This window comes from Cajanus cajan, chromosome 9, assembly GCF_000230855.2.
Source record: "Cajanus cajan strain Asha chromosome 9, NIPB_CcT2T_4, whole genome shotgun sequence".
NCBI lineage: Eukaryota > Viridiplantae > Streptophyta > Magnoliopsida > Fabales > Fabaceae > Cajanus > Cajanus cajan.
The window spans coordinates 16561651-16578300 of record NC_138525.1 but is presented as its reverse complement, the minus strand read 5'-3'; the positions used below and the strand labels follow the sequence as shown (position 1 = coordinate 16578300).

Here is a 16650-nt window from a genome sequence, read left to right as displayed (position 1 = left end):
TGGTAGGTCTCTGCCTTCCCCACGCTAGGCGCGGGTTAGGCCACGCTGAGTGCATGAGACTCCTTAGAGTCTCTGCCTGGCAGGCGCTGGGCGCAATTGGAATTGCGCCAGGCGCGTGAGAGTCTTGGACTCTCGGGTTGAGTCTCGCTGGGCGCGAGTATTCTTACGCTAGGCGCGCTGGCCCCTGGTGCTCTCGGGTTGAGCCGCGCTGGGCGTGACCTCGAGTGCGCCGGGCGCGCAAGGAGATATGGTTATACATGTTGTTAGCTGTTGAATTTTGCTGAGGTTGATAATCAATGTTGTTATATGCTGAACTAGGCCGAACTTGATGAATATGCTGTGCTGACTAGGTGATAAGGCTGAGAAAATAATGTTTAGCTGTATTAGAGGTATAATGTTGTGCTGAGTTGGGCTATGATCGATGAATTAAAAAGTTGAGTTATAGTCTTGTGGTACTATGGAATGTTAGGCTGAGTTGTGAGTAATAAGTGTGTTGAATTGCTGTGTTGTGCTGTGATGTACTGTGCTGTGCTGTGCTGAGCTGAACTGTATGATGTTATAGCCGCTAAGTTGGTGCTGTTATTAGCCACATATGTGGTGCTGTTATAACCGCTAAGTCGGTACTGTTGTTGCCGCTAAGAGGTGCCGTTATAGCCACTATTGTGGTGCTGTTATTGTTGTTAAGCAGTGCTGATATTGCCGCAATGCGGTGCTGAGAATGTTGTATGCTGTGAGTGGTATAAGCAGTGCTGGTATGCTGATAGCCGTAGTTGTTTTCTATCATCATATTAAGCATATATGTATGTTGATTTTATTTACACTAGCTTACCCTTTATTGTTTTCATAATGTTTGGACTGCAATGATCATACTATGTATGGGAGCAGAGCAGGGATAGGTGGGTGACTAGTGGTGAGTCTTCACCGGACTGGTGGAGCTGATCTCTTTTGTGATTATTTTGTTGTTGAGCTACTTGGGGTAGTAGCACTTGGTTGTATTTTTGTACACTTTAACTCTGTTCAGATTGGATCATGTATATGTATATTTTAGACTCTATATATATACACTTGTTCTTTTCTGTGCGATATTTCTAGTGTGCTGTGCCGTGTGTAGTGACCAGCCGGGTCGTTACAATTTATTTGAATCCTATAATAAGGACTTTGAGAGAATAATAAATAAAATTAATGTGAATAACACAATTTTAACATAGAAAAATAATTTTTTTTAACATAAACTAAATTTTATACCAATAAGTCATTATTTTAAATAATATCATACTTGATCTACTTAAATAAAGTATAAACTTCAAAAATTATAGATAAAATAAACGTGATTGATTAACTAAGTTTTTTTTTTTTGACAAATATTAGTCATCCACAAATTTGGTGGATATTCTATACCAAACAGTTTTTTTTAAAACAAAACTAATCTTCATAATGATTCACAAATTTTCAAAAGGAGTAATTTTATAAATTTTATAAAAAAGAATACAAAAATCTAGATGGAAATACAAATTAAAAAAGCTCTTATATCACCTCTTTTATATAAATACCCTTTCCTTTGTTTTATTTTTTATACTTGTTTTAAAAAAAATAATTAAAATATTTTTTTTATTAATTTTCTCATTGCAATTATCTTTGTAATCTTTTTTATCTTTAAAAAGAAAATCAATCAAGACAAATACCTCATTTTGCACTTTTTTTATATAAATCATCTTTGTATTTTTTAAATTTTATTTTTCCACTTTCAGGTTAATCATTATTTGAATCCTAATTTTTTCACTTTATCTTAATTGTTCACTATTTTGTTTTATTATATATTTTTAATTTATTTAACATGACTTATACATAACAGATAATTTGACACTTAAAAAGGAAATATTACAGTAAATTTTTTGTGAATACGTATGCTTATAAAGTATACAATTAATACTATATTTTTAAGTTATTTCATTGATCTTAGATTTTTTTTTCTCATACTTCCGAAAAAAAATTTAAAAAGTACGTTTTTTTAGTGTTTCAAAAACCATTTTTCTATAATCATGAAAATATTCTTTCAAAAAAATTTCTCAGAACACTAAAATAAATATTACAAAAATTAGATGCTTGAAAATCATAAAATTCCAAACTTTAGAAAAAAATTACAATTATAAAATTTTGGTAGTTTTGAAATATTAAAAAATGTAGTAAGGAGGTGGATGTGAAAGGGATATGAGGGCTTGGAAAAAAAAGTTGGCAAAGTCAAGAAATTAAAAAATATAAAAATATTTATAAAAAGAATATATTAAAGATGTATTAACGTAGAAAAAATAGAAAACTGAAAACGGGCCAATTGTTAATAGCAGAAGGGCCCATATAAGAATAAAAAAAAAAAATGTGTGGGTGTTGGTTTGGTTGGTGGCTTGGTGCAATAGCGTGAGGATTTATTTGATGATATATTAATATTCCTCATTTTAAAGACCTTTGGCACCACTCTACACTTGTAACTTGTTTTGTCTTTCGGCAATTGCAATGAAGGCTACTCTCAAGGGCAAGTACGACCTCGACAAAAACGGCGGTGCACTTGCCACCGCCGCCGTCAACGCCGGCGACGTCAAGTTCAGAGCCTCCGTAACGGAAGCCACCTTCATTAACGGCCCCAGCCTCACCGGTTTGTCTCTCGCCGTCGAGAAGCCCGGTTCCTTCATCGTCGACTACAACGTCCCCAAAAAGGTACCTTCCCAAATACCCACTTGGTTACTTACTCAGATTAATCCTAAAAATCTTTTTTTTTTTTTGCAGGACTTTCGTTTTCAGTTCATGAACACGGTTAGGGTTAGGGAGAGGCCGTTGAATTTGACTTACGCCCACAACTTCAGTGACAACCGCACCGTTTTGGATGGAACCTTTGTGTACGATCCTGCGAACAAGTTTTCGGCCAATTATGCTCTTGACTCGGGAAACTGCAAGTTGAAGTACACTTATGTTCACAAGGGGTTGACCACGTTTGAACCCACCTATGACGTGGCTAAGAACACGTGGGACTTTGCGGTTTCCCAGAGGGTCTATGGTGATGACACGTTGAGGGCCACTTACCAGACATCCACCAGGGTTTTGGGCCTTGAGTGGTCGCGGATGTCCAAACACCCTGCTGGCTTCAAGGTGAAATCAATTGATTCACAATGGATTTCAATGTTGTGTTGCTGGGTTGACTTGTGGTTTTTTGTTTCACAATTTTGATGTTTTGAGTTTAGCCTGTCTCTCTCTGGTAGAGTTCATTGATTGGTTTTTGATTTGTCCAAAATGAATGTGGATGCCAGTTCTGATAGAGGAATGCTAGCGACACTCTCTCTTTAGAAATCACAAATGTCTTATTTAATGAGTCTCTCCTGATTTAGTGGTAAGATCCACTACAAGTTGTGATTTTCAATCAATTATGGAGTGTTAGAATGAGTGTCGCTAACATTTCTCATTTTGAAATGGAATGGTGTCATGTCCCAAGTGGTTGACTGCTCACTCGCCTGAAGTGTATTGATGTTGAGGCCTGAATCCTTGAGATTCCGGCATGGTTGAGACATCGTGGAAAAACAAGAGTCCGAGATATGGATTAGGCGATGAGCGTGATGCATAATAGTTTTTTTCCCTTCATGTTCTTGTGTGTTGCTTGAACTGATTTTGAATGATGAATTTGCATGTGCTGTGTAATGTATAATCTGTTTCAGCATAAGCTGGAAATTTTGCATATGTGTTGTGCAAATTGCTGCTTGAAGATATAATCATAATTATATCAAAGTAAAGGCTGTATTAGATTATTTATGTAAGCTCATATGATATATAATATAATTGGATAAGAATTTGTTAAAGAGGGGTTGCAATGGGTACTGATATCTATCTTCATTCTCATTTGACCTTACCACAAAGTTGTCAATTGTCATCGGTAGTCTTGATTTTTCCTTTGTACCTTCATTTCTTACATTCGTTAACTTAAATTAGTTATATGTTGGGCGTACTACAGGTTACTGGTCAGTGCTGTGGCATTTCTTTCTCTCTGTATCTTCAAAATATATTTTACAGACTTGGATATATGTCAGAAGTTAGAACTGTGCATAATGACTTCTAGATGCCTTGTCTGTTCTTCTATTAGAAACTTAATCAATGGAGGTTTTACTTTTGAGTTTTGAGGATTCTGCTATAGTTTTTTCCTTCATTAATTTAATCAAATTGGTTGACTCCCCGCACCCCAATATATTAAGTTATTCCTGAGTAACATCTTTTTGTTCAGATTGTCTAACTTTAAGCTTTGTCTTTCAGATCGTAGCATCTGTTAACTTGGCTGAAGAATTGAAAGCTCCCAAAGTTGTTGCTGAGACCTCATGGAATTTTGAGATGTAGCTTCATTCCAATACATTGTTTCAATTACTTGATAGGTTTACTGTCAAGTTTTGAAGGTTTTTTCTGTCACCATTGGGCATATTTTGCCTTTGAATATTATATACTTGAAAGTGTTTGGATAATGTTATGAGCAACTCTGGCATTCGTTGTCCACCAACAACATCCCATTTGATTTTTAAACTATTCTTGAATTTACCTCACATTAAAAAAAAACTGTAATCGCGCTTGCCTATAGAATGGCCCCCTATATTCTCATAAAAGTTATTTTATATAGCTTTTCTGTTCGATCTCTCCTTTTTCCATGGCTGAGAATGGTTGAAGGATATCTTGTTCTATCTGGAGCTGTATTGTTTCATTTTAAGTTAGCAATAGACAGCATATTTGGATCACATAATTTTGCATATTCAAACTGTATGCTAGCATTTGACAAAGGCTTTTCTTGGAACAAAATATAAATAAATTTAGTAGCATATTGCGCTATAGTTTGTGCACCCAAAACTGCAGAGTGAGTTGCATCACTGGTAACATGTTTGGCAGGTTTATTGCCGAAAACATATTTGGTAAAATCATAACTGGGCTGTGTCTAAAACGATTCTGGAATTCAAACCATAAGTTAAAACTTTTTATTTATTTATTTAAGCCATGTCACGGGCATGGGGCCTGGTTGGAGTTCTGTGGGGGAGATTTTTGTTGATATTATGGCTTGTTACACTTCCAAGCACTGTATATTCATGTTCTACTATTCATTTACACCTGCACATGGATGAATTGACAAGCTTCTCTTGCTCTATGGCCTCTGCGTTCGAGGGTGGTGCTTGTTCTCATGTGGTCTATGCTTGACAAGAGAGGTTCGAGGGTGGTGCTTGTTCTCATGTGGTCTATGCTTGACATGAGAGACACTGTAGTGTTATCGTCCTGAGGGCAGGGTGGGTGAGGAGCAAAAGATCAACCAAGAAATGGCAACAAGTTGTTTCCATATCTATCTGGCTGAATAAGGTGAAAAATAGACCAAAATAACCAACATTAACCACTTCTTTGATAGAGAAGATCTAAGATTCCAACGTCTTAGTCTTCTACTCGTAGAAGACTAAATAGCTTAAATAGCTAAGTTGCTACACTAGTCGTGAATGACCCCTAAAAGTCTCTGCGTTAACACCAGCATGGAAAGAAACCAATTAAAAATTTTAACTGAATTTGTCAAAAACTTTTCAAATCATACCAGAAAAATCAATATAGTTAAAGTTCTATAAAACTGCTCCTATATCATACTAGAGTTGGAAGGAAGAAAAGACTTGCATTAAAAGATACTACATATGAATGATTGTCTTCATTTGAACTTACGTAAATAGAGCATGTTTCAATGAGTATGATAAAAGTTTGAACCGCTTAATTCATAAACTCACGTTCTATGCCAACATAATGACATAAAATACCAATATCATCAAATGCCCCAAATCCCGAATATCTTGAATTAATTAGCTTCATTATTTAACTATGTAATGCTTAGTCTTTGGATATATTTCGTTTGTAGGTCCAATTTCAAATAGTATTCAGCCGAGTTGGTTGTTTAAGTAGCCCACAGGGGGTCAATGGGCGAAAGTAGGGGTGATCATTGTGTGGGTATGTTTGGATTCGGTCTAGGGGTGATCATCAAGTGTGTATGGTTGGATTCGGTCTTAAAATTTTTAATCCGGTATAAACCGTGACAAAAATATGTTGAATTGATTCCAACCATTTAAACTCTCAGCTTTGTCAGGTTCCAATATAACGGGTGTGATGAATACTTAGGTGGGTTGTAGCGGATAAGGTGCATTATGATTACTTTTTTCAATCATGTTCTTTCTCCTTCTCTAATTGTGAATCGCTCACAAAAAACATTCCTCCTGTGTTGTGGCATCTCTTCGACATATGTAACTTGCAACAATTGAATAACTTGTCCATCTATGCATCATTTTTGTAAGTGTATATCGTAACTAATATTATAATATATAAAATCTTAGATTTATTTTGACAGTTGGATGCCAAAAGCTTTTTATTGTTTTAAAAAATAATACAGCATCATTGTGAAATTGGTGTGACAAGAGCCTATGACACATAGCACACCAATCTCACACAACACTCTGATGGGAGAAAATCCGACACAATAACAAAAATTTTGAAAAGAATAATAACGCAACAGAAATTAAATTTCCTGCTTGTAAGAATCTAACACTAATAAAATAGAACAAGAATAGGTATTTCAAACGTATAACAAAAGGTACAAGAGAGTTTTCAAAAAACACATTAAAGAGTACTTACAATTAGTCAAAGCAAAACTAAGTACAACCGCTTATAATTGAGAAATAAGAAGACGAAAAAAAACTCCAAAACAGAGTTGTTATTACAAGACATTTTTCTCCCATTTTAACTTTCCTTTCGATAATTCAACCGTTGAATATGAAACTCCATATCGTAAGAACCTATTGTCCAAAAATCATTTTGATCTAATAGTGAACGAATTTCTAGTTACAATTCAACAAACATTATCCGGTGGATATGCGACTTGTAACTTTCTCTCTTCTCTTCGCTTTGTATTTTGTTGTTTTCTTCTTTTAAATTGAATTACTCTCTCTATCCTAATCTGACATCTCCTCACTTAGTTAAGAGAGATATTGAATTTATACAATTTAAACCTATTTTTCATATAGGAAGAGAGTCCAAAACCTAATACACTCAACATTTAATTATAGCAACACTCACATGGTTTCTTTATGGTTTGTAGTAAACAAGTTTATTATTTTCAAAGGTTTGATTCGGTTTGATATTCTGTGGAAAATAAAATCTGAAACTGCAACCATTTGTGATAACTGTATAAGCCACTTTTCTTATACTCATTCAATCCAAATCAAGCGTCTGAAATCACCCAATAGTCTGTTTTTCCATTCGATTAATATGGGTATGGATCGGGTCTCTAACTTTTGGCCCACCCTAGGCGGAACCAGCCAGGCTCAGGCTCAGGCTCAGGTTCAGGCTCATAGGGCAGTTATCAAGCACCCCCGATATTATAAAACCTCTTCTTAATATCTCGGATTTACACTATACCAACTGCTTATCTACACAGCGGTTATCACATAACTACCTTATCATATTTTGTTACTTATCTAGCTAGCTGTTATAACATATTCTTGCTTAATGATAACTACCCAAGAAGATACTCCAATCATCGATAAGACTCAATCACCTATATAAAGGGTCTAAATATCACTTTCTAATTCTATCTATAATTCTCTTTTGCAACAGAACACTTGCAGAAGATTTCAGCAAAAGTAAATAAAATGGTGAAAAATAGTAATCGTTCATTTTTGTTCTTGAAATACGACATGCACTAAAAAAAATTACTTGAAAAAATAATCACAATTGCTCCACCCAATCATGAAGGTGCCAATATTTATGATTCATGAACTAAGGCCAATTACTGGAATACATTAAAAAAAAAAAAGAAAGTTAGACTTAACAAGCCAATTTAATTTAATGACAAATAAGACATCAATAATCACATTAATTTGAATCATTGGCCATCATTCTGAGTTGGATTGTTCACCAGTATGACAAATCATGCAATTGCATTTTTTGGTGAGCACAATGGATTCTAGCGTGTGAAAAGTGAACTAATAGCATTCTATGTTGTCAATAGCGGTCGTTTACAGTAACCTCAGCGTAGCGTTTCACCTAGAGCAGGCACAAAACCGCTGAGCGATTTACAAAAAATTAAAATACCACCACTTAACGAGTTTCTTTTTTCTTTTTTCTTTCCTGTTCCCATCTTTTATTATTTTTTTCTTTCTTTTCCTCTCTCTCTCTTCTTTATTGTTTGCGGCAACAATTTTTGTTATTCTGTTATTTTTTTTACTTGTATGGTTTTGTTCTTTGATGGTTAGCGGGCCCAACTAAATGTTGATGAACAAAGAAAAAACCATCACTTTGTGTACTAGTACACCATAAGTGGTCAGCAGGATAAAGATTGAATTTCAACGTCTAGTTTTTTAGTTACTTACTACTTTAATTACTTTAAGCTTTAATTTTAGATGATTTAAAACTTTAAACACTTCGTCTCATTGACTTTTTATTTATGTTTTGTTTTAAGTATTATGAACTTTAATTTTATATGCATGATATTTCAAAAGAACAAGTCTCACATTATTTGAACAACATCAAAATACTCTTAACACTTTCAAAAGAACAAGAACCATATAAATGTCATTATCATTTAATCACAATTTACATATACAATAAATTTATTGATTTTCATAATAATTATCTTAAAAGTTATATAATAATACAAACAATGACTTATGATTGGTTAACAATATAACTAAGAAAAACCATTTATTCGTACTGCATGAATGCGCTTTTGCTACCTCAAACATTGGTGGAGGAGCTAGAATGGATGCTAAATTCATTTTGGTGGGGCATGGATCAAAGAATAGATAGAGACATAAGGTGGCTAAGATGTAAGAAACTTACAATGAAAAAGGAGGTAGGTAGGAGGAGTAGAATTTCGTGACATCTATGATTTTAATTTTGTCATGCTAGGGAAACAATGATGGAAGTTGACATTTGACAACTGACCCTGATGCTATTATAACAAGAGTTCTCAAAGCTAAATATTTCCCCAGAGGAGGTAACTGTAGGCCATATGATCCAAGTTTTACTTAGCATATAACATCTAGCATTCCCAAGTACTGGTGAAGGAGGGGTCCCGATGGCACATAGGTGATGGAGGTAGTGTTCCTATTTGGGGCAATTCGTGGCTGCAGGAGTAGGAAGGCACGTATGTGTAGTCAACCAAATGGGTGGGAAATGTAGATTGGCGCGTAAGCAAACTCATCAATCAGGAGTTGGTTTGCACTAATTAGGAGATAATCGCTTCGTTGTTGAATGAAAGTGATGGAGCTGTGATTCTCAAAATCCCACTTGTGCACACAGGAAGCTAGGATTAGTTAACATGGAGGTTTAGTAGAGAGGATTGTATACCGTAACGATTTAAACGGATAGTTCAATTTACTTTATATATTCATATCCGATACAATACTCAATAATGTGTGTCGGTGAAGTATTATAACCTTTAAAAATATTATAAAAATTTTATTTAATTATGATATTTTTAGATACTTAATCGATATTTATTGATGATATATATTAATAAAATATTTAAATTTTTAAAAAATTATAAAATATCTATTATAGTTAAATAAGATATATAAACATGTTTAACGTAAAAAGTATAAAAAATTTTAAAAAAGAAATGAAATTAATAATATTATTTCTATTTATAAATAATAAAAAAGTAATTTATAATCAAATTATTTATAATTTATTTATTTTTAGTAATGTACAATAAATATGTTTTTCATTTAAATTTGTAAAATTATTTATGAATTTTGATCAAAATTATAAATACATATTTATTATATTACATGAATATTGATATATATAATGACACAAATTTTATATGTATCTTATTCTATATATTTTAAAATAATCATATCATCGTATCAGATATGTATCGTATCTAATACACATATCTAATGGGTGCATCACAGGTACTCACAAAGTGACACGCACAAATGCATCAAGGGTGGGAAGCGACCAAAAGAATATTTTGGAGCTTGAGGTGCCCCCAAAGGTACGTGTCTTTGCTTGGGGTGCATGCAAAGAGTGCTTACCAACATGGTCACAAGTCACAACTACAAAGTAGAGGAGTTCAGTGTGAGAATACTTGTGTGTTGTGTGATAGAGATCTTGAAAATTGTTGGCACCTGTTCCTTGTGTCCAAAGGTTTTGGGTTGTTGGTAACAAGGAAACCTACAAAAGTTGGTCCAGTCCTTAATGGCAAGAGAGAAGGGATTTATGAACTTGTTTTTGCTACGTGTAAGCTGCTTGGAGAGAAGGGGAGCAAGCTGTTGTAGTAACACTTTGGAGCATTTGAAGAAGCTGAAATGAGATGATTTAGGAAAGGAAGAATTTCAATCCAACCTAGGTGTGCATGAGGGCAAGAGAAACTTTAATCGATTGGGAGAAAGCAAGAGAGCAAGTGGTCAGGATAACAGAACGACATGTAAGCCTCAAGAATCATAGATCCCACCTCTGATGGGAATTAACTATAAAATGTAAGATGGGAATTGGAATCTGCATCCGTAATGCTCAGGGGGCTATGACTCTGCGCTCACCAGGTGGCGTATTGAAACTTTTCCATTTCATAAGGGGGAGGCTTTAGCACTGCTCCAATTGTTGCAGTGGTTATGCCCTTTAAACATCCCATTGGCAATAATTAAAACAAACTACAAGAAAGTTGCAAATGGGTCTATATAACACACGTCAAGATCACACAAAATTTGGTCTAATACTTATGCATTAATTGTAGACACTTGATAGAGGATAGTTCAAACTATAGAATATCTTTGGTAAGGCGACAAGCCGATTTGGTGCACCATAGATTGCCTAAGGCATCCAAATTTTTTATTAGTCCCTCTTTGTTCTACCAACCCCCTCTTGTATTGTACACTATTTTCACTTGAAAAAACAAATATAACTAAGAAAAGCTTGTAAGAAAATTTTCTATTGTAGCTGTATCTAAAAAAGTAAATTATATACCATAAAACATAAAACACGTGACAGTTCAAATATAATTATATATATGCATACAAATGCATAATAAATAAAATATTTTTATGATTATTTGTTAGTTTAAATTAATGAAATAAGATATTAAATAATTTTAAATTTTTTAAATTTTATATATTTAATTAATATATTATGAATTTTTAATTAAATAATTAAATTTTGATATAAAATCTGAGTTATTAAATAAAGTAAATATAAATAAACTTGTTCAAATATCAAGTGAATATATATATATATATATATATATATATATATATATATATATATATATATATATATATATATATATATATATATATATATATATATATCAGATGTTGGGGTCAACTATCTCACCTTTTGAGGTGCTTCTAACGTAGCGAGGAGATTAGTTACTGTTATCGGTGGTAGATACTCCAGAGACGAACAGGACGAACAAAAAAAAAAAAGATGTATCTCGGTATTTAACACAACCATGTAAATATGGTATAAATTATACATACATAACAGATATATTATATCTGGGCTAGCTACACCAATGGCAGCATGAGTTACATGCATATGGAGAAAAGAAAAGAAAGAAAAAGTAAAAGGCGAGTAAAGAAAGAGATAAGAAAAAAGAAAAAGGGTATGTGAATATATAATTAAGTAGCTAGATTTATTCCGCATTTGAAGAACTTTTACTCTTGGCTATTGCATCCATGGAGGCTACTTTGAAGGGCTCCTACGACGACAACAAAAGGGCCGGCGCGGCCGCCACTTTCGCCGTCAAAGCCGGCGACGTTAAGGTCGGTGCTTCCGTAACAACGTTCGTACACTGTCCAAGTTTAACCGGCTTTGTTCTCTCCGTCCACAAACCCGACTCTTTCGTTGTCGATTACAACGTTCCCAAGAAGGTACCCTCACTTTGACAAAATTATTCATATATAGTAACATTTGTTTCTGTAATATTAAAATTAGAGAAAATAGAATATTGTAGTATGGTACGATTGTGAAACTACTTTTAAGAGAAAAAAATAAAAATAAATTATTTTATACATAAATTAAAAATAAACTTTGAAAAATTAATATATAAAAGTTTCTATATATTAATTTATACATATAAACAGATTTAGCTTATAACTTCTTTTTTTTTTATACAAGTTATGGATAATTTTCTCCAAAAATTTCTTTAATTAGGAATTATCATATACAATAATTTTATTAATTTTTATAAATATTATTTAAAAATCATACATAATATAATTTTTTATTGATTGATTGAATATGTAATTTTTTTATACACTATCCATACATAGAAATTAAAATCTAAATATTCAATGTATAAGTTGTTGTATATAATTTTGAGATATTTCAAAATGTTAGACAACATAAATTTATTTTAATTATAAAAAAAATTCAATTTATTTTATTTTCTATTTTTAAGTGTTTAAAGAAAATTTTATACGTCTATGGTTGTTCTAATGTTTGGTTATTGCAATACCATTGATACATCCTAGGTTTGAGACATTGACATGCCCTGAGCTCTTCTTCCAAACTAACAAAAAAAAAAAGATACAAATATTAAAGATCCCTCCCAGTTACATTATTTTAACAATAGATATATCTCACTAACGAGATATTAGTTGTTAATTAAACCGTTTTGGTTTGTTGGTTGTAGAACTTTGGGTTTAAGTTTATGAAGACGGTGAGGGTTGGGGAGAGACCCTTGAATTTGACGTACGAACACAGCAGGAGCGAGAACAAGACCGTTTTGGACGGAACCTTTGAGTTCGCTCCTGCGAACAAGGTCTCTGTTAATTACGCCTTTGACTCGAGAATCTGCAAGTTGAAGTACACTTATGTTCATAAGGGGTTGACAACGTTTGAACCTTCCTATGACGTGGCTAAGAACACGTGGGACTTTTCCGTTTCGAGGAGGGTCTTCGGTGATGACACGTTGAAGGCCTCGTACCAGACATTCAGCAAGGTTTTGGGCCTTGAATGGGCACGGGATTCCAAACACAATGGTTGCTTCAAGGTTAATACATGTGATCTTTATATTCTGTTTTTTATGAGTAACAACATCCTTTTGTTTCTTCACACACGTTGTTTAACTTTAAGTCCTGTCTTCCAGATTGCAGCATCTCTAGAATTGGATGAGGAATTAAAAGCTCCCAAACTTAGTGTTGAAACCACTTGGAATTTGGAAATGTAGTTGCTTCTAATATGTTATTTCAATTGATTGATTTTAGGGCATATTTCGTCTTTGAATATGATAAGAAGGAGTGGTGAACACACTTCTCTTAATACATTTTTTATTAGTTTTAATTTATTAAAAATTACAAAATTAGAGGAGATGTTAAATATGGAATGAGACACACCAAAGTGTATTTTTTTAATAAATTTTAATTAACTAAAAAGAATGTGTTTAAAAAAGTGTATTTTAAAGATTTTTCATACTAATAAAATATAATATAGTTGACAGATAATTTTATTATCTTTTTAAATATATATTAGAATTTCAATTCTGATTTATATGTAAATATTTATTAAAAAAGACTAACTCTGTAAATAGATTTTAGTATCTTAAAGAATTAGTTATTTACTTAGCTTATAAATTATAACTAACATAGAATTATTTTATTTTAACCATTAATCTTAAATTCACTATAGTCCTACTCAATTTGAGCGTGTTGACTATATGGGAATGGTTTCTATAAAATAAAATAAAATGATCTTACACACTTAACTTTTATAAAACCTCTCTTATTTAATTTTTTTTTTAAATAGAAACTATAATTTTCAGGTTTGAAACAGTTTTTTTTTTTTTTACCCTTATCAAAACATCATATTTTGTTTATTTCTTTCCCTACGATATCTTGTTATATCAGGAGCTGCATTATTTCATTGTAAGCTTGAAGTTTGCAACATATGTTGATCACTTTATTTTGCATATTCGAACAATATCTTGGCATTTGGAAAAAAAAAAAAAAAAAGCTTTTCTGGAAACAGAATAAATAAATTTAATGGCAAGTCGAACTATAGTTTGTGCGCCCCAAACTGCACAGTGAGTTGTATGTCACTGATAACATGAAAGTATGAAACATATTGTCGTGCTCGTGCCAGTGCCATTTTTCAAAGCTACATATAGTAGTGTGCTAAGATAGTATAAAAGATTAAAAGAATGTTTCGATATAATTTTAGAAACACTTTTCAGACTTTCTATGAAAAATATTTTTTATTTTTAATAGAAAAACTTTAAAAATCACTTTTAACTTGTATTTAAACGGTCTCTAATTGTATTAGTTATTATATATAACAAAGGGGGGAGGATCAAATTTTTGAACTCAACAATATAACTTATTGCAAGAGAAATTACTAGTTTGTCACCCTAGGTAAATGAATTACAATTTTTGGTTAACTTTCTTTGTAATGCTAATTAAGAGTTTATTTTAAATTATTATTTTTCAAATACTTGAATCATCATGCGGAAAGAATATTTGAGTCAAATTGATCAGTTATCCACTGTCATGGTAAGCATGAAATAAAGTGTATGTATATAAAAAAAAATATTACAATTTGGACTTGGTAGGGTCTAATAATAATTTTTTTTATGCCGGAATAGGTTGTTACTGAATCCAAGAGAAATTTAAAAAAAAGCTCGACAGGTGTTAGGAACTATGATTGTAAAAAAAAAAAAAAAACAAAGTAAAAACAAAGCACTCGAAGGGAAAATAAAAGTAAAAGTAATAAATAATAAAAGAAAAAGCAGTTGGCCAAAGATTGCCAAAGCATTGGCCATCATTTTATTCATGGGAGCTGCCCATGACTGTTTTCGTACCAAAATAAAAATATTTTAAATATTTATGAGCACTAATGAAATATATTTGTCTTTATAAATTGGATTTAAGGAAATTTTTGTAATTTAAAAATTTGAACAAATTGTTCTAGTTAGCTTTTTTTTTTTTTTTGTTCGTTCCTGGAGTATTCACTGCCGATAGCAGTGACTAATCTCCTCGTTACGTTGGAGGCACCTAAAAGGGTGGGATAGCTGGCCCCAAGATTTAACGCGACTGCATACACAAGACAAAATTCGAACCCCTGACCTTACTTAAGCGTGGATCAACCCTTACCGCTAAACTACACGCTTGGGGTTGTCCTAGCTAGTTTCTTCCTAGTGTCATTAAATTTAAATATTTATGAACCCAAATAAATTATTTTATACCGTAAGTACACGAATCTAGACTCTTTACAAAGTGTCGTAAAAATTTGTTACACAATAGTGCAAGTATGTCATAGTAAAGGGGATTGATTACTTTTGCCTCAACCTGCTTGTTCTGAAAGTTAAATATGACAAGCGCTTTTTTTCCTGCAGAAATTAAATAATGATGAAGTGGACAATGCCAAGTATAGCTAAGAGCGACAATAATTACGTGGATCTGAACTGAATTAATTTGCCTATGTTCTATTGTAATATATACGATTCTGAACAAGGAAAGCAAGTATATGCATGAAGTATGTATTGTTGTGATCACTAGCTAAAGATGAGAAAAGTTACATGAAAGTTTTTAGTATTATCATGTGTTAGCAATAGGCAAATAGCAATCGATTTCCAAAAGAATGGAATTAGCACTTACACACGAACAACAAATTAATGAAGTTTGACATTATACTTATGTCTGTAGGAGCATAGCAGCTATATGATTATTTATTAAAAATAATGTTACATCAAATATATATAAATTATGAGGGTTTCGTTTCGCATTTTCAATCTAATTGGTATGTAACTTAAGATATAGGCTGTTTAAGTTCAATCTACAACACTTTGGTCCAATGCGTTTACACTCCAACATCAACATGTCCATTCTAAACATGACTCATGCACAACATTATGAAAATATAAATATTCAATTATGGTTGCTAGATTGTGAGAATACTGCATCCTTCTTTAATATGCCATTCATTCGACAAAACATAAACATATCACGCACTAGTTTGGACAGCTAGATATGAAGTTATGTATATTTCATTGTTAAAGTTAGTAATTCCCATGTGTTGCAAGTACTTCGATGTCACAAAGTACATGACATGAGGCTTCATGGGACTCAAACTCATCAATAGTCAAAAGCATAACATGTGAGTGAATGGTGCTATTTGATGGGAAGCTTCTTTTGCCCACAAGGGCATCAAATAATTGGCATGTTTATATCAAGATGCTCATAATATGAACGGTGAGAATGTGTAAGAAATGATGCATGTGTTTAATTATTTTTAAGATGCCATATCGGAATTCTCTTATTGTAATAATGTTTATTAGGTTGCGCATTAAATCATTTTGTTTTTGCCCTCATCTCAGAAGAAGCGTGGATCGATCTTTTATTTTTAGGCGAGATGAGAGCAATATAGCAGAAGCTCAATCTCAATGTTAACTAAGAAATCACTTTACAAGGTATGATTTCATATAATTGAAAACATTAAAAAGAAAAACTATTCTCATTATATAAATGTCTTTATTAATATAGGACTCTAAGATGATAAAAATAAAATGGAAGAAGCTTAGTTAATATAGATCTTTCTTATAGATTTGGGCCAACTTGATTGGTCAAATAGTTTTCAAATATTTGGCTATTAAACTCAAGTATAGGTAAGAATTGACAA

General features: G+C 32.6%; 2 protein-coding genes across 3 annotated transcripts; both read left to right on the top strand.

Annotated features, from left to right (window-relative positions):
• Positions 1-2450: 2450 nt before the first annotated feature.
• Positions 2451-4641, top strand: LOC109788729 (outer envelope pore protein 24, chloroplastic). Its single transcript, XM_083063739.1, has 3 exons — positions 2451-2709; positions 2779-3138; positions 4288-4641. The coding sequence occupies exons 1-3, from the start codon at positions 2509-2511 to the stop codon at positions 4366-4368; spliced, it is 642 nt and encodes a 213-aa protein (XP_082919865.1). The 5' UTR covers positions 2451-2508; the 3' UTR covers positions 4369-4641.
• Positions 4642-11448: 6807 nt separating this feature from the next.
• LOC109807524 (outer envelope pore protein 24, chloroplastic-like) lies at positions 11449-13250 on the top strand. 2 transcript variants are annotated; one of them, XM_020370068.3, is made up of 3 exons: positions 11455-11906; positions 12671-13030; positions 13127-13250. In XM_020370068.3, exons 1-3 carry the CDS (start codon positions 11712-11714, stop codon positions 13205-13207), a joined length of 636 nt encoding a protein of 211 aa, XP_020225657.1. In that variant the 5' UTR covers positions 11455-11711; the 3' UTR covers positions 13208-13250. The 2 variants fall into 2 exon arrangements, with proteins under 2 accessions (XP_082919849.1, XP_020225657.1); XM_083063723.1 differs by having other exon boundaries at positions 11449-11906; positions 12671-13250.
• The last annotated feature ends 3400 nt before the right edge of the window (positions 13251-16650 follow it).